Genomic DNA, 19,395 nt, shown 5'->3' with positions numbered 1-19,395 from the left:
GTCACACACATAAACGTAACTACTGTTTATATACAAGAAAAATCCACAGGGCACCTTTAATCCAATATTTTTATATCAGCACACCAGGGAGTGTATTATTGTGTTTATACAATGGCTGCACACAAAAGGACCAAAAAGGAAAAACTGAACATTTCATTCATCATCATTTTTTAGCTGAAGTGGTTATTCTCTTTGATTGGTTAGGTTCTTTATCTGTTAGTATTCTGTTGTTATGTTCCCTGTAAGTCTAAAATAGAAAGGCTACAATGCATGAGGCGTGCCAATATGAAGGATAATATGCAATGAGGGTTACTGAGCATAACAGAGAACGCAGAGGTTAATTAGCTTCCATTACAAGAACATACTGCTCCCCTTAATAAGCACAATTCCCCAAAACATGAATATGCTTATACTTGGAACACTGGCAAGTGGCCATAGTATGAGTTATTACATATAATTACATATATTAATTATATTATGTAGGGTATTAAAATAACACACTCTAAAGCAGAGAGATTGAAATGTTTGGTTTGACTATTTTATATTAGTGTTATAGTATACACTTTTGGATACAGATGGTAGATCCCAAAAGAAGGTTTGTATTTTTAAATGTATTCTCTCTCTATCTCACTGATCTCCAGAGCTGTAAATCCAAAGTGGCAATGCCAAAGCAATTTGAGTGTGTGTGCAGGTAGGAAACATTGAACAAATAAATATAAAATGTGTGTGCACTGTGTGTTTCTATATGCACAGGAGAGAAAACTAGACTGTTAGGATGTCTATCAGAGAGATATGTGAATATGTGCGTGCAGCTTTGTTTCTAGGAGAAAAATATAACACAAAGACACAAAGGAGGGAGAGGAGGAGCCTGTGTGTGTTTCTGGGTGTTTCAATATCCACATGCATGTGCATACACGCCGGGTCCAACATGCTAATGAGTTTACTTTCCTTTGTAGGCAGCAGTCACTTCATTATTTACACCAGTTAGAGCATTAATATGAAAACCAGTGTTGCCAATTTGCTCCCTCTGCTTTATATGATCCTGCACTGATTCCAGTGTTGGTTGTGAGTCTGTTTGTGTTTCTCTATTCTGTTTCATCCATGTTACACAGAATGGGAGGAGCGTTAGTGTTGTAGGACACAGCTCTGGAGATGTTCTTATTCTGGCAGAGGACATTGAAGAAGGCTTCTGGTTATAGCTGCTCTATCAGCTCACCTATTATATTAATGCAAAAAAGATGGTGTTTTACCTTGTGCATTAGTTGCTGTAATATTGATGGTGGATGGTGGGTCTTGTTATTTCTCAGTCTTTAGTAGTGCAGTTTTCTTACTTTTTATGTTGTTTTCTTTTCTTTTGTTTTGTTTCATTATGTCCACATATTTATGACGGTTTGCTGGTACCGTATTGTCAGTAACTTGAGTATTTTTAGATTATTGATCTTGACATGGGTAGACATAATAAGCTAAAGCTCATGCCTTTTTGATCAATAATGTTTGTTTGTTTGTTTGATATCATTTGTCATCATTGTGATTTATCTATGCACTGTATATGTGCATTCTTTTGTAACACTTTAAATAAGGACCATATAATAATTTTAAAAAATTAATTGTTTTGTTGTGAATTTGCATTGTGTGGTTTGTCACTACCCCTCTCTCTTTTTATTATTAAAAAAACATTATGATAACTAAATAAATGGTAACTTAAAGCTGAACTCATCAGCATTTATTATATTAAAAATGAATCTAATCACGAATGTATAATCTGAAAGATGTAGCTCAATGTGCCGAACCCACAGTTATTTCAATCCCAACTCTTCAACTCCCCTCAGCATTTAAGCTTCTTTTAGCTCTTTTGGTTTTCGAGCCCACAACTCTGCTGACATCGACCTCCTTTCCAAACGCAGCAGGCAGCTGTGTTCATTGAAAAAGCTCTGATAAACCCACAGTATGCACACTACCTGTCCAGTACCAAACAGCAGACAGACAAAGTTAACAACTAGCTAATGAACATAGGGGAGAATTTACTTTAGCAGCTAAAGATACTTTTCTCAAGAGTTGGTGGAGAACAGAACTAAAAAGAGAGTAAATTCATCAGGTGGCCAGAAATGAATGCTAATACAGGCAATGGTTTGCCAACACTTTAGCCATAACAACTTTATAAAGTGATAATATGTCATTGGTGTGTTTACAGCTTGTTCCACTGCCTCTAAGTGGCCAAAAAAAATCGATTAATGCTGCTTATAGATTTCCTTTAGGGCTTCAGGCTGCTCTCCAAACTGTTCCATCAATTCCTGGGTCACACTCCATCTTTCATTTGATGGGGTGTGAATTGTTTGCCCTCAGGGACAGTTTAATATGGGGATGATTGCTGTTTATATCAGTACTGGGTCGTTCTTCTTCATTGTGTTCCTCTTCATAAAAGCTGTCTTGCTAATATTAAGTGTTGGATGTGTAATAACTTCCTCTATGGTAAAAGCCCTTTCTCAGATTCTGCTCATAATGCTGCAAGCAGACTAAAACAGACCAAAGAGGAGAGTTCTAACAATCTCCTTATTTTAAAGTTTTTCTTTTTGCTTATTAATTAAAAAGCACTTCATGGTCCTACTTCGGCATATTTTGAGAATTTTATGTCTCTTACAGAAACTCATTTTTATATTCTGTGGCAAAATCTTACAATCAATGTTTAGAACTGTTTCTTTTACATTACATTACATTTGTACATTTGCATTTTTATGTTTTTTTAAACAAAACGTTTTTGTGTACCTTGATGTATTTTAACCTATAGAGGGTGTAGTGGGGGATGGACTTTGAGAGAAGCCCCAAAGTGAAGGACTTTCTGAAAACTGGGCTCCATTGGTAAGCTTTCAGGAGAGATCTCTGGCACTTAACATAACAATGACAGTGCTCTTTTTTTCTAAGGCTTCTTGAACTTCATTACTTATTTCAAGGAGTGGCTGTGGCATAGGTTGCCCTTCCTGCGCTCCATCTTCTTCCTGCTGCACTTTGTCGTCAACGCTGGTCTCTGAGTCACTTTGCTGCCGGAATCTAGGAGGGCTTCTATGGTTTGGAGTCCAAGACAGAGAAGCCCTTCAAGATTCAGGTAGCAAAATGACTCATGCTCACTCAGACTGTAGGCACAAACAGGAGGCTCGACTCAAAACTCGAAAACTTAATTACTTCCTTAGTTGGCTCCATTTGGAATCGTAGGCCAGTGATGACGTCTAACCCTGTTGTGGGAAAGTCACTCAAAAGCAAGAACAAGTGAGGATGGATAAACAGACTGGTGCTGTCCATGGTGCTGAACCAAAACAGTGTTAGCTGTTAGATATGGTGTGTGTTTGGCATGTTTTGTATTATATAATATTATATATTTTTGTCTAATGTGTACATTTCTAATGTCAATGTATCAGCATAAACTAAAATATATGTACATCATAATATTTTTTCCACTTTAAGAAGCTAAAATGTTAAAACTGCTGTTACTTGTTTTTTTGTTCTTTTGTTTTCCCATAATGAAAATCCTACATTTCTCGTGTTATAAATTGTATAAAAATTAAAACAAAAGTATTAACACATATTGGTTGAACTTTTTGTTCTTTACCCAGAATGGCTAGCACAGTGTTGTCCTTCAGCACCTCCATGGAGCCGCAGCATACGAAATAGATGGCCTGGAGGGCGTCGCCCTGGCGGATGAGGAACTCCCCTGGAGCACAGAAGGAGGTCTTAATGATGAGGGAGAGGGAGCGCAGACACCCCCTGCTGGCTGACTCAAAGAGCGGCAGCTCCAGAAGCTCTTTATTCAGGTGCATGGCGATGTCAGCCCTCAGCTCATCTGGGAAGTCCTTCAGCAGCTGCAGAGAGGATGAGAATGAAACATTTGACCTCAATGGTGAAACAAAGGCACAAAAAAACACCAACAATCAGGCTTTTATGGCTGCAGACTATAGATAAATCCCTATCTCTCTTTTAGCTTTAGTGGCTTTAAGAGGCTTCTTTCCTTTTTATGTCACCATTTGAATGTGACTGTGTGGGAAGGTGAAGGCAAAATTAAACATCTTACTCTCCAATATAGTCAAAGCCAACTGATAACATCCCTAAGGGATTTTTTTCAAGTTTTAAAATTTATGCAGCCCCTCATCTTTGTACATTTACTCACATCTCACTCACAAAAGCAAATTAACTGTATAGGGTGAATTGCTGCTGTAGCAAGAGGAAAAATCTTTAGGAAAGGAAAGTTGTGGATTATTAGCATAAACCATTAACGTCTGTCCATCATTATGCTATATCTTTAAAAAGGATTATCTAGATTTGGAGCCATGTTAAAACACACCAAGAGTGAGTTTAGTGTCCATGAGGCCATTAATCCATTAAATTAAGATAGCTACCCCAGAGTGATTGAACCCAAAACAAAACCCTAATCCTCTCGATGACTTTGAGCCATTTCTTTAGTCTGCCTGGAGGGCAAGTTGCCGGATTTGCACTTTCAATTTTAGAAGCCAATCCAGTTGATCCCATTGTAACTGACAAGGTCAATCCAAGCTGCAGAGGTCATATACCAATCTCAGAAAGTTAAAGGAACAGTCGAACATTTTCAGAAGCATGCTTATATAAGCTTTTTCCTACTAACAACGCAAGTTACATAACACTGATGTTGTAAGATTGACATTAGTGTCCAGAATTAGCCTAGCATAAGGATTGGTAGCATGCATTGTAGCTAAGGGAAAAGCGGAAAAAATACACCTTCTAGCAACTCTTTAAATGTCTTATCACTTTTTGTACATTTTTGTGACCAGGGAACATTGACTAAGCTCTGAATTCATGTCCAGCTCCATGTGTTCACACCATTGAAGTGGCAAAGAAACATAATAATAAAGATACATACATATTAATAAAGATTGATTGATTGATTGATTGATTGATAATCAGTTAAACACAAGTCTTTTCTTCACTGGTTTTAATGGTGCAATGAATCCCTCTTACCTCACTGACGTCAATACCATTGTTGACAGACCAGGTCGTCTGGAAACACTCCATCATGCGTTGCTCAAGAGCCTTGGGCAGCCGGTGCACCCGGATGAAATCCTTCAGATCCTTTGTGCGGGTGTGGTAGAGGGAGCGGCGTGAGTACATCCGCTGGATGATGGCAGTCACATTACCAAACACCACGGCATGCATTAATGCTGCGGAGGAGACAGACAAAGAGATGAGAGTACAGATATGCATGATATTTGTAGGAAAAGGGGCAGTTTAAGGTTATGTTCTGGTGAGATTAAAACAGCTTCAATTACTGGACAAGTGGCAGCTCTGGTCAAAAGTGGAGAAATAAGTGCTCTCTAAAATGAAGGCAAGTACAGCCTCACAGAGCCACTAGTGTACTGTACAGTCTTCCTTGGAGCATATTGGTTATGTAAACCTACATTACACTTTGCCTCTATGCTCTGTACCCCATCTCAAATTATAGCTCTACCACTGATCATGTTCTCAGTTTAGGGACTTTGTACCATATAATCATTAGTCTAGGCTAACACGTTTTCCTAAACATTTTCAACAGTTTTTCTTGCCACTGACTGGTTTGGAATTGAGGTTAAGCCCACCTCCAATCAACATGGTGCAGATGGAGAAGATCTTCTCAGAATCCGTGTTGGCTGAAACGTTGCCAAAGCCCACACTGGTCAGACTGCTCAGAGCGAAGTACAGTGACGTCACATAGGAGCTCCGGACAGATGGACCGCCGCTCAGCGTCGTCCCCGAGCCGTTTGGCGTCCTCGCTCTGGTCCTGCTACCGTTCCATTGGCCTGAGCCCAGCAAACCCACCCCATTCAGTGGCTCCAACCCCGAGCCGTTCCACTGGCTGTAATTGGTCAGTCCTGCTGTCACAGTGCCTTGAGGTGAATCAGAGACGCCCAACAGGGAGGTCAACGGTGCCAGGAAGTACGGTGTTCCCAAGCGTTTGGCCAGTTCATGGAGCCAGCCTGGTGGGGGAGGAGGGGCAGACACGAAGAGTTTGTCAGTTTAATGAGAATGCATCCATGCTTGTTAGATGACCTTTACTGGAAGGCTTCATTAGCCATGGTAACAAGGCTGGAAGGGCAGAGTAATTATTTCAGGGTTGGTGTTTGTGTCTTATAGAGGAGTACAGGACAGACACTGCATGCTAGCATTTCTGATAATGTCATTTTACTCAAGGTGCAAATTCATCTAGTTTTTTAATTTGTCTACTTCGTGTCTATTATATTGTTATTTTAAAGAAGTGTCTGAGAAATTACACTTATTATTATGCGCTTATAGGATGTTAACTGTAAGCTGAAGAGAGTGTTTGGTTGAGGGGTCAAAGTATCCTCATGAACTTCGAAGGTTTCAGTATTTTCAGGTTCACAACTTTTCACACTGCAGTTATGTTGTTATGTGAAATGCTAAATGGATCACATTTATAAAGCACTTGTCAAGCTGCAGACATCTACCTACGCACACACTCGTACACCAACTTTGGTGAAGCAGCCATAATCAGGAGCAATTTGGGTTTAGGTGTCTTTTGTGGATACCTTTTCTGTATTTTAATCAACCATTTTCATCCCCCATTCCTGCTCCGTTGTCTCTTCCTGTGTCACTCCACTTTGCTGATTTTAATCACTTGAACAGGGTAAATGCCATTATCACATGTACTGCGCAGTATTGTTGTTACCGGTGAGCACAGTAGGAGGGGAGACACATCACCATAATTAGAAGTGTTTTCTCAGTAGAAAGGACACACACACAGACCTCATGCTGAGCATATACATTCATGCTCTGCTCTGGATTGGTTAGAATGATACAGACAATCTTTGTTTTAGTCTCTATCTTTGGTGTTGAGCACTAACTGTTGTGGTGTTTTTGTAGGGCACTTCCCAGAGGCCACATGTAAAACATTTTTCATCTAATTTTCTGTTAATGAAGGATGGGCTTGTGAAGGCCCCCATGCTATTAGCCATTATTTTTAGCCACACTAGCGACAAGGCTCAGATGGATTTTCATGAAATAGACAGACAGTCATGGTCCCCTGAGGATGAATCCTACTGACTTTGGTGACTTTTCATCTGGCACCACCATGACTGAAATATCTTGACAACTATTGAGTGGATTGCTGTGAAATTTCAAAAATAATTTGGCCTCTTATTAAAAATACTATGCTTGCTTTATGGCTAAATAGTGTTCATGGGATTGGAGGTGAATCCTTTAACAAATGCAAAATTACGTGACTGTTCCCACAATCTTTTCCTAACCTTAACCAAGTGTTTTAAGCCACCTCATCTTAAACATTGTTTATTTTCCTGATCTTTAACCATACTGCCTGCAGGAGATTAGTTGGTCATGGGGTTTAAGGTTTGTCAATTTAATGAGCAAAAGCTTAATAGATTGGGTTTATAGACATTGTGTGAAAGCACAGTATGGCTGCGGGGTGATTAAAATAATTAATTGCTACTTTTATTGAGTAAAAATGAACCATTACAGTGTTTTAACACTGTCCCTCTGTTCCTTCCATCAAACAAAACCACTTAAATCCCCCAGTGACGTTGTGACACATACACACAGACACTAACCTACGTCCCAGGAGGCGATGCTATTACTTTCGATCTCACTGCGTCCGATGAAGTACCAGACACAGGCCATCCAGTGGCCCAGCAGGGCGAATGTGGACATGAGCAGGGTGAGGACCACAGCACTGTACTGGGAGTAACGATCCAGCTTTTGTAGGAGGCGCAAGAGGCGCAGCAGGCGCACCGTCTTTAGCAGGTGAACCCCAAAGTTCTGGGAAAGAAGAGAAGAGGAGTCATGGATTTGAAGGTATGAGCACATTTTACACAAAATATAAAAAGGTGTGGCTCACTGGGATGGGATTAGTTTCTCCAGGATTGGCAGACTATTTCCTGTGACTTGAATTAGGGATTGATCAGGTTTAATCTTTAAAACGTTCCCCATCAGGAGGCAGTTGAGTAATTAGAAATTACCCATGCACACTAAGAATTTTAATCAGTCACCTTGATGGTGAGCTATGATACTGGGGGACCTGCTAAACAATTGCATTCATGGTACAGGAAAATAGTCGAAAACTCACATGGCTCCAAGGATTGTCTGAACCTTGAAACTCAGATGGGATAACAAAGCACCCCAGGAGTTATCTAATTTTAGTTGAGGCTTTTACCAGAACAGCTATTCAGAGAAAATCACTGCTATGATCATCCTAGACTGCATTGCACCTTCATTGATTTTCTTCCTTACATCAGTTTTAACTTCGGACGCAATTCCCTGCTTATTTTACTGCCCCATAAGTGGTCCATTAATTGAAGCCGCTAGCTTGCTTCAACACAGCTGATAATGAATTACACCACACTCAGACAGGATTTACTTCTCTGGATATCTACTTATCCATTCAGGGGATTTAAAGGACCAGTATGCAGTATTTAGTGGCATCTAGCGGTAAGCTCGCAGATTGCAACCAACTGAATACCCCTCCCCTTCCAAGCTTGTAGGTGAACCAACAGTCACCGTGAAACTCATGAAAAATGCAAAAGGCCCTCTCTAGAGCCAGTGTTTGGTTTGTCCACTCTGGGCTACTGTAGAAACACGGTGATGCAACATGGGGGCTCCGCGGAAGAGGACGCGCTCCCTATGTAGAAAATAAAGGGCTCATTCTAAGGTAACTAAAACACAATCATTCTTATTTTTAGGTGATTATACACTAATTAAAACATACTACAAACATACTTCTGCCAAGTCCGTTCTGCTACATGCCACAAATTCTACACACTGCACCTTTAAGTCTGCACAGGTGTATACATATCTCTGCTTTACACCAGTAAAGTATAGACAACATGCGCTTCAAAATGTAACATTGCAAAAAGCTCTGCTTCCTGTTAAACCAATTACACCAACATGCAGCAACATAAAACAAAGAAAAGATGTTTTCTGTTATGAACCATCTTCTACAGTTTTGCTGAAATTGTATTATAAAATTGCCTAACATTTCCCTTGCTATTATGACAATTGAATCATCTTTTGACCCTCCAGCTTTATTTCCCTTTCTCTCTAAAGTGAACAGTGTTCCAGTATCTACTGTATCTGCTAAACAGCCAGCAGGCTCTGCACACAACATCATCTGGCTAATCTACTTGCCTCCACGTGCAATTTGTCTTAAGTGTATACATTTATCAGCTTAATTACCAGCTACTTAATAATGAGTTTCTTGTCGAAGCTCAGACCTTCAATTTTCCTCCCTTAAAGCCACTATAGCAAATAGTGAGAGCAGGAAAAGACAGGATTTAAAGAAAATACTGGGCAAAAAGTGTGTGTGAGTGTGGTATGTGGTGTGTTGTGCCTTGGTGTGTTCCATGTACATCTGCAGGCTCTGTCATGGTCTTGTTAAATCAATGGTGAGCGAAAGTCGAACAGCAGGAGAGTGCTATCGATAAAAGACTGAAGTCTTTTACAGCAGGCAGAGCCCATGGAGACTTTGCCTATACATCTTACATACAGTACACACATATACACAACTGTACAAATGAAATTATAATAAATCGCACATAAAGCACACAGAAGTGCAAGCACAGTCAAACATGTACGATTTATGCACTTCCCCCACTCTCACATATACACAAATGAGCACACATTATATAACAAACTATAAATTATGTTGTATAGCTGTGAGACTCACCACACTGATATTGAAGGCGTAGAGCAGGTCAAAGGGCAGGGCGGCAATGAGATCCACAAACAGCCAGGATGTGACATAATGGATGCAGATGGAGCGGGCGTCATACACAACCTGACCAGACGTGCTCACATAGGTGGTTCGGAAATTCAGCACAATATCTGGGCGCACAACACACAACATATCACTTCAGTGAACACAGTCTGGAAACAATGAATGCTGTTTAATTGTGCTAATGCTTGAATTTTTTAAAGTGTAATTGACTCTCCTTAAACCTGTTCCAACATGCATCCTGGATAATTACAGTCAGTTTGGTAGAAGTGGAGAAGTATTTAAAAGTGCTATTTAAAGCAATAGTTTGTCATATTGGGGAATATGCTCATTTGCTTTCTTGATGACTATTAAAAGAGACTTATCATGCTCATTTCCAGGTCTTTATTTATATTCTGGGGCTCTACTGGAATATATTTGCATGATTTACAGATAAAAAAAAGAAATTATTTATCTTATTCTGGCTCTTTATGCAGCCCCTCAGTTCAGCCTCTGTCTGAAACAGGCTGTTTTAGCTCCTGTCTCTTTAAGACCTCCCTCCCGATGACATACTCTGTTCTGATTTGTTAGCAGCTCCGGGGGCTACATAAACAAAGAGTAAGAGTAGAATTTTAGTTCTTTTTTTTATTCTGTACTCGAAATAGCAACTTCTCAAATATAGTATATAATACGGTGTAAGTGGACAACTTGAGTTAGGGGCTTTTGACTTGGCATTTTTACATACATACATCTCAAGTTTTGGAACTTTGACCATGTTTAAAGCTCACCAAATGACATGTTATAGCTCATTAATTTAGACCATACAACAAACAGAATGTAAAAACATGTAGTTTTACAGGGGGGTTTCATGTCGGACTATTTCTTGGTCCAATGCAGTGACTTCCTGTAGTTGTGTAGTCACTGTGAGGTTGCCAGCGTAGACTCCAAGAAGTCACTGCACCTGGCCAAAAGGATTTTATTACCTTTGGGCAAAGCCAGGCTAGCTGTTTCCCCCTGTTTCCAGTCTTTATACTCAGCTAAGCTAACCGCTTCATATTTACCATACAAATGTGTGAGTGGTATCGATCTTCTCATCTAAGTCTCAGCAAGAAAGCAAATAAGATTTTTCCCCCATTCCTTTAAAAACGCCTTTAAATTAGTCTTACCGATAATAAAGAGTATCTCCACCAAGATATCACTGACACTCGGGGGGTTTCGTGCTCCTGAGCCGCCGTCCTCTCGTACCTCCACCGCAGTGAAGCAGACATTGTAGGGAACAGTGATGGCAACGTAGAAGGTGGCCAACAAGATCAGCCAATCCCAGCCAGCCTTGAACGCACCGTAGTGGAGGAGGATGAAACGGGACTTCTGGACGTCCGCAACTTTGTACTCGGGGACCGGGTTAGCATTGGCTCCAAGAACACTCTTGTTATGGTGTATAGAAACACACTCGCACACATTACTAATCAATCAAAGCACAGTGAATACAGTAATAAATCTTACACAAAATAAGTATAGACAGTACATGTGTCCATATTTTGTATTTACAAAGTAATCATAAAATATAATGTGTTCTTGGTGGCAAAAATGTTAAAAATGACGCAAACTGATGCAAGAGGAAGAAAACCTTTCAACTATGATACCTGATCAGGCGGCCCCCTCAACAAATTCAGCTGATTAATGAAAACTTTTCGTGCAAATTTCTTCCCTCTGAGGTCCAAAGGCATTCAGATTAGGGCAGTTTGCTCATTTTGTTTCATCCCAGTCGCTTGTATTTACTAAGTTTTCATCTTATTGACTCAGAAGTTTATGCAAAGGCTCAGCTGTGTGTTTAATCTGCTAACACCTAATTTATATTCCTCCGTATCAAAAATACATTCAGTGAAAGACTAAAAGTTTGAAGGCCTTGCTAGTTCCTCCTGTAGGCTGATATGTTAATTAAACCCCTGCAGTACGAAAGCATTGGGCAGAACAAACAACTAACTGACGATGTTGCTATACTGGAGTGTTACGAGTACTGTAGCTAAAAACATAAATCTGGTCTGGGGGTGGCACCAAAGGAAAGGCCATGTGGTCATGAAAATCAAAAAGGTTCATCTTCTCAGGGGCATGAATGTGCTCGGCAAATGTTATTATATCTGCCAATTAGATTTTGAAATGTTGGTCTGAGGTTAATCAAAAATAAATATCAGCACTAGTATTATGCTTTAGAAACCCTGTAAAGATACTTGATAACTAGAGCAAAAGATACTAAACAAAAGCCAAAGCACGTCTCACATTGTTGATCTTGAGCTTGCTCTTGGTCTTGTCCTGTTTCTGTAGGTGTCCAGACAGCTGGTAGAGGACAGCCCGACTGCGGCGGCGCTCCATGTTGAAGCCTGAAGGGCGGCTGATCTGGTGGATCTCCAGGCCGGTTTCCTCATCTGAAAAAAGGACATAAAACTGAAGAGACACATAGACATGTGGCAGGAACCTTACAAATCTGTGGTTCCGAAACTCATGTCTAGAGAGGATGTAAGAGCAAAATGAGAGAACTGATGAGGAATGTTTTAGTTATTGGTTTAACGGTTCCAAGTCACCTTCCAAGCAACAATGTCAATACTAAAAATAGACAAATGGGTGTCTGGGATCTAATCTTACCATATGTTTATGGTCATTTTTGTGCTTTTGATTTTGAATCATAATTCAGATTTAAAAGCCCATATAATACATTACACAATCTATGAGGGTATGAAGGCACTACAGTAGGTTGTTGAAGCCATACTGCATATTTATTCCTGCTGACTGCTCTGGTGAGTCATGATAACACATCAAATGTGTAGAGCAGTTCTTCAGAATCCCTAAACTCAACATATTGGAAATCAATTGACAAAATCTTCTGCTGAAAGCAAAGATTTACCACTTATCCCTCAAATCACCTTGATATAAAAAACAGACATCTGCTGACGTACCCATTCATAATTTAGGTGCTCAGGTGTTGGTTGGATTTTTTGTCTGAATTTACTTCAGTCAAATACTACATAATATATAATAATCGATCACTTACTATCACTTATTGAAAAGTAAGACTGCTGGAAAAACACCTACGTTATGTATGTACTGTACATGTAACACAAAATTAAATGTTGTTATGTGTTGTGGTTCTCATCAAGCACACTAGAGTATTGTGAACAATGCTTTTTCATTTAGGTTTATACAATAAAAAACAGGCCGCTGTAAAGTACTATCAAATTCTATACGATTAAATTACCTACTATAACTTAAACAGTAAATACACTGTAACATTAAGTCTTTTAATATTAAGGACATGTGTGTAGAGAGATTGGAGAGTCAGTAGTGATGTCACAGACGTGGGTTGAGTCTGCCTCTGTGACTTAATCCCCAAAAGGGTGAATTGTAAATTTAGTTGTTTTGAAACTGACCTTACTTATCTTACCTAACCATCCCAAGGATTACCAAGCAGTCCACTGGCAGCAGAGCATTTTCATACCAAGCTTCACTACTGAGAAATAATTTACCACACTCAATCAGAGAGGCAAAAAACCACTTAGACCTTTAAATCAGGACTAAAACCCAACCTACAGTTAAATAATTAAACCCTGTTTGCAAAATCTGTACTTTCTTTAGTACTGGTTTCTGTCTTGCCTTGAATTTTTCTTTTTCTTTTATTGCTTTTATTGTACTTCGTCATTTATTCTAAGGTGCACTACCTCCTTGTAAAGTGTACAGTGGCTTCTGTGATTTTTCACTTTCAATAAACATACTTATTTACTTACTTTATCTCATAAAATGAAACCTAAAGAGAATATTAGACTCTCCAAAACCTAATAATGTGCTACTAAATGAATAATCTAGGTTGTATATGCATTTTTTGCCTATCACATAAGTATACTGTATGTCTGTCACGCACAAATGCATTTGTGCTCCCAAACCCCCTCCTCATTATCAGTACCAGCAGATATCATATTGTCTACTGGTATTGTAGATTTGTGACCCAGCTGCACAGACTTGATTGGATCATTTCATGTGAATTATAGTGGAATTGAACGATGCTTCAGTCTCCCTTCATTTTGTCATTCTCTCACCAGTGTCAGATTCATTGCCATGGTCGTGGTCCTTATTTTCTGTGATGTCCTTTTGTGAGACCAGGAACAGAACCACCTCGCTCTTCTCGTTCTTTATGGGTACGATATCCAACAGACACCAGAACTGTGAGCCTGTCCGAAGAAAACAGATTAGAACATTTCAGCCTGAAGAGAAATACCCCTGCAATCTACAAACATATCAGTTTGACTGAAAGATAATATATCTTGACAGCATTAAACATAATTAAATTGGACAATATCCCCAGGCTATCCAGTCTTACCACTCTTCTTGTACAGGATGATCTCAGTCTTGAACTCCCGACGTTCATCCAGAGCTTTCTGCATCTGCGAGGTGAGGCGGTCGCTGGTCTCGCTGCCATACAGGAAGTGACACATGCAGCTCTTCTGCATCAGCTCGCCACGGGCGAAGCCGGTCAGCTCACAGAAGCCATCGGAGCAGTAAACTATGGGATACAGGGACTGGACCTGGGCATTCCCCAAGACAAAGTTACTGTCTGGAGGGGAGGAAGGATGGGATGGAAATAGAGGCAGGAGAGAAAACAGAGGAAAACAGCAAATTTGCACATTAAGGAAGATGAAATCAGAGAATGTTAGCATTTCTTTCTTTGAAAAATACTCAAATTGATTAATCAATTATAAAAATAAATAGCTACCAATTAGTTTTCTGTCAATAATAGACAGATTAATCAACTAATCATTGCAGCTCTAAAATCGACAACTTAAATCTGACCATATTTCCTTCTGGGACCACATGTTGGTTCATGTTTAAGGGCCATCAGGATGCTAACATGGGATGTTTAGCAGGTTATTATGTCCACTATCTTACATCCAACAATTGCTAATTAGTACAGCTGAGGCTGACATGAATGTAATTTGTTTTACAGGTATTTCGTTATAAGCTTATTGGACAAATTAAACTTTTGATCTGATGATGGCACCTAAATGAAAAGTCAGGAGATGACCACTCATCAGAATTCATCCTGTGGGGAACATAAACATCTGTCTCAAATTTCAAGGCAATTGTCCATTCAATAACTGTCACGATTTTTCAGTTTGGAACAAAGTTTTGGACCAACCAACAGACCGACCAACTAAAACTGCTTGTACATTTATATGTCACCTTCAGCTGTTATTACGCACTGACACCAATAAGTTGATGACTTTTTACCCCAAGTTTATCCTCTCAAGCTACAGACAAAGTTGACCTATCGCTGTGATTGGTGGTATTGTATCTGCAGACACATTTGTATTACTGCAACCTGTTTTATAGAAAAAAAAAAAAATCATCTATATTTTGGGTAATGTGTAATTATAACAGTCTTCTGAACAGACGCTAGCAATGAACATTGATCACAGATACAGTAATAAAGGGCAATGTTCTTTTTAGAAGAGATATAATGTCGATATTATCTAAGAATCAGGCCTCTTCCAGTGTAACTAAATATGCATAAATAATTCAGCAACTGACATAGATTTTCTAAATGTTTAGTTAGATTAACACTATTATAGAAAACGCAATACTAATTTCATCATCATCTCTTGCTAGGATAATATGTTCTAATATGAATACAGAGCTGGAGTCCTGCCAGTTGGCTTTGTTTTGTTAGCTTGCAACAACTAAAACTATCATGAGACTTGTACACAGGCACTTTGCTGCAGTTGTTTTACTACACCTCCAGTCATATTCACGCTACATGCTTTACTCAACAATGGGGTCATCACCTACAATTTCCCTAAGATGTCATGTTAATTCATAGAAAACATGATTAAAATTTTATGCATAGCTCTCCCTTTCTTTCACAGCATTCGCTCTCGCTCTGTGTTCGCCTCTACATTCAGAAAAGGCTTTGGTGTAATTCTGCTCACTTTGAAGAGTTTTCCTCTGGGAGATTTTAACATGCTTGCTGCTTTTCAATGAACTTCGTGTCATTACCCTTTCTTTATCTCACCCTATTGTTCTCTTGAAATAATCTTTTCCTTTTCTTTGTTCGCCCTGTGCGTCTTCCCCACCTCCATCTGCCTCTCTGCTCTCTCTGATATTTCAATCTTCAACAGCTTTTTTATTTAATCAGACATCTTATGAATTTTGGCTACACAAATAAACTGTTTGTAGAGCTTAGAGTTGCCAGGTTTAGATTTCAATGTAGCATGAAGACGTTTCTTTATGTTCACAGCCTTGGGCAATACTTAACATTGCTCATAAGAATTTTATTGTGCAGAACAGAAACAAATGAAACCTGTGGCATCCTGTAGGCTATATCAGAGAGGTAATTTGGGATCTTCTCCTTCAGAATCACTTTACCCCCTCTTATATGCATATTATACTCTTATATGTATATTATGTAACTAATTGCGATATATCTGATATACCTATTTGTCATCTTAAAGCAGCAGAATGCTGTTTCTTCTTCACTTGGTCCGAGTCTATGTATAAGGACATGAAGATGGATGACATGTGGTGCATTTATGACCCCTACAGTACAAATCAGCCATGATAGGCACAATGAGTCACCCCTCCTTGAGGAGCTGCTCACCCACCAAGTATATTTGGGGTTTCTGCAGAGTGTAAGTGTCCTGTGGTGCTTTAAATGTTGCTTCAGTGGTTCTTCTACCCTAATAAGCGTGAAATCAACTCATTTAAAACCCCTATGTGTAGACTTTTAATGTGATTATAATGTCTTTCAAATCATTCTGATGGCATATATCTTTGTTAGAAAAATGAAATAATGTTGGTTGAAACTGATGCACTTTTTGTAATGCAATGCAATGTCTTTTATATGCTACAATTGAGAGGTAACAAACATGGAATTTATAAAGTGGCTTTAATGATCTTTACTATATGTAGAACATTACATCATGAATGATCGACGACTGCATGCTGTCTAAAAATAGTTCAATCTGCCTTCAAAAGCAAATATTAGCTGGACAATTTAAAGGATAAAGGATAATTCTGGTTTATTGCAACTTATTTTTGTAGCTTTGGCCGTCATTTCTATCAGTTATGATAACTGACCCTAACCCTAAACAAGCCGATCCAGGAAGTCTGACTGTAAGCTGTGGCCATTTACAACGGACAGTGTGGGTTTGTCTTCATTTTCTCTGCTAAATAAGTTAAGCGTTCTCAGATTTCAGCAGTTAACTTGGTGAATTCAGTGTTATCATAAGCAGAACTGCAGGGGCACAAATTGAGTGAAAAGACATAAAAGCTGAGAACAATCAGAAATAATAGGATTCATGTATGGATTCACTGACAATATTCCAATCTATTAATGGATATGGAATGTAAAACACAAAAAAAACAAAAACGTGCATGGGAGAATATGTAAGCCGATAGCCGGGCTGTGATATAAGAAGGGTCTCTGACAAATGGAATTATGGGGACAATCTTGAATAATTCATTACGAAAGTGAGTTAGGTATGATAGGTGACTCGCACAGCCAAGACATTTATTCCACTGAGATCGTTAAAGTCCATATATAAATGAATCTGGAGGATTGGAGCACTCTCTTTGAAGAATGTGAGCAATAGAGCAGGCTAGTAAATGATTGAATGAGAAGGAGAGAGAGAGATGAATTAGTAGACACAGAGAGAGTGAGATTGCATGAAAATGAACTGAGGACAATGAAATTTAATAATTCATGTGTTAATAAAGCATTTCCAGTGTAAACGCACTTGCCAAACCTCATTGTTGCACCACTCAGACAAGAACTACAAACTGCCTTTCAATGCAGGAGGCTTATGGGAAGTCATGCATTTCCTCTGAGGCAGTACAAGAAGATATGAATCACAATAAAACAACTGACAAAATTAAATACCACAACATGTGTTGTGTTTAAAAAGATACATTTGTTCACTGAAGCTCAGATTAACGCACATCCACACATACAGATTGCATTTATACCTCTTACAATGTTTCTGTGAGGAAGAAATGAGGTAAATCTCAGTGGATGGAGCTTAATAGTCATAATGTTTTTTGAAGCACAAGTTAGTTAACTTGCAAATTTCAGCAGCGAAGAAGAATATCTTTAAGAAAACACACACAAATAACAGTTACTTATTTTATTTTAATTCACTAAAGTCTCCCTCCACTAAAAAATGTGTTTTTCTTCTTGTTCCTACATGCTTGAGCTTCACTGTGCAGAGTTTGACAGCAGAAGGTTGTTTTCCCATTCATAGTCAAAGTAGAGTGTTTTATATACAACTTTAAAACCTGTCTGGCGGGGATCTGTAAAGGAATAGTTGGACATTTTGGGAAATACGCTGATTTGTTTTCTTGCCAAGAGTCAGATCTATATCATGTCCATTAGAGCTACAGCCAGCAGTCCGGAAGCAAGCGAGGGGAAACAGCTATCCTAAATCTCTCAAAAGGTAATCCAATGTACAAAAATGTTGTGGACTATTTCTTGGCAGTGACTTCTCAACATGATGACAATATACTCCAGGAAGTTACTGGCCGAGTAATAGCCTGGCACATAACCAATAAAACCTTTAAAAGTAATTGAGGTAGCTAATTTGCATACTGATGAATTATGATTATAATAAAAAATAATAATGAATAATTCATTATCTGTGTCATTTAATTGTATAAAGTTTTAAAGTACATTAAGGGTGTATTGTTTTAAGTTTCTGAGATTAGTCAACATGTGTGTCGGCTTTGTTTGTGTGTCACTTTTACCCAAACTGATCATTTTTCCTTTTCTACATGTACATGGTTTAAATGGTTTTGATATGACAAAGGTATATCCAATTATACATGTATGTATGTATGTGAGAATTGTGTCCCCGCTGACCACAATAAAACAAGACAAATAAGTAAATGCTGCCTAAAAAGGTTTTCACTGCTCAATACATCATGGCAGGCAAGTCTCAACTGTGTGTCAGAGGCAGCTGTTTTTTTCTGCTCAGCTTCCTATCCAAATGTGCAGCCATTAGAACAACAAACCACCATGGGACTTGAGATGCAACAAGTGTGACGCTGCATTACTCACATCAAGCCAGATGGATTTGTACTGACAACAGCAACCACAGTGTCACCGCCTTGTTGTCAATTGCACCAGGTGTGTTAAATAGATGTAGAAATGAATGTAATAACATCTGATGATACAAGCTGCTCCGTGAGGCAGAAGAGGAGGGAGGCTGTCCGAGATTTTGAACACAAGAATGCTGCAGCTGGAAAATTTGAGGAGTGTGACAGCATATAACAGGATTTGATGAATCATTTCTCCCACAAAAAAATTGCCTTGTACTTTTGCAATGATTAACCGGTAGAATAGAAGAATATATTAATATTTAACAGTGAGCAGTGAGCCCATTTTGGAAAACAGCATACATGAGGCAAACGTAGTACCTTTTACGGGGCCTCTTACATCAGAGCTTTTAATGTTAAAGTAAAGAAACTGGTTTCTGGATTTTCTTAAACACAAAGAACCATTATCGTCACACAGAATCAGACTTCTGGAGGTCGGCCCCTGATTTTGGACGATATTCTTTATGGATCTGACACGGGGTCACTGTCATGTTAAACTGAACTGCCATTTCCTTTGTCAAGTCTGACATTGTGTTTAGGGCTGCTTA

At 39.0% G+C, this 19,395-nt stretch overlaps 2 protein-coding genes across 2 annotated transcripts in view; one reads left to right on the top strand and one right to left on the bottom strand.

Moving 5' to 3' along the window:
• Window positions 1–19,395, top strand: part of LOC121891932 (nectin-2-like) — a 933,424-nt gene that overhangs the window by 130,176 nt on the left and 783,853 nt on the right. The gene's annotated exons all lie outside the window — the stretch shown is intronic.
• LOC121891923 (potassium voltage-gated channel subfamily H member 3-like) overlaps window positions 1–19,395 on the bottom strand; it is a 38,023-nt gene that overhangs the window by 11,576 nt on the left and 7,052 nt on the right. Inside the window, exons 2-10 of the mRNA XM_042404597.1 lie at window positions 14,082–14,315; window positions 13,801–13,932; window positions 11,993–12,138; window positions 10,882–11,140; window positions 9,689–9,846; window positions 7,578–7,785; window positions 5,595–5,972; window positions 4,981–5,180; window positions 3,602–3,851 (exon numbers count right to left, since the gene is read on the bottom strand). Of these exons, the coding sequence (XP_042260531.1) occupies window positions 3,602–3,851; window positions 4,981–5,180; window positions 5,595–5,972; window positions 7,578–7,785; window positions 9,689–9,846; window positions 10,882–11,140; window positions 11,993–12,138; window positions 13,801–13,932; window positions 14,082–14,315 (1,965 nt within the window). The remainder of the gene's footprint in view (window positions 1–3,601; window positions 3,852–4,980; window positions 5,181–5,594; window positions 5,973–7,577; window positions 7,786–9,688; window positions 9,847–10,881; window positions 11,141–11,992; window positions 12,139–13,800; window positions 13,933–14,081; window positions 14,316–19,395) is intronic.

Source organism: Thunnus maccoyii, chromosome 24, assembly GCF_910596095.1.
Source record: "Thunnus maccoyii chromosome 24, fThuMac1.1, whole genome shotgun sequence".
Lineage (NCBI taxonomy): Eukaryota > Metazoa > Chordata > Actinopteri > Scombriformes > Scombridae > Thunnus > Thunnus maccoyii.
Note: the sequence above shows the minus strand (reverse complement) of the source record. Positions and strands in the feature narration are given on the sequence as shown.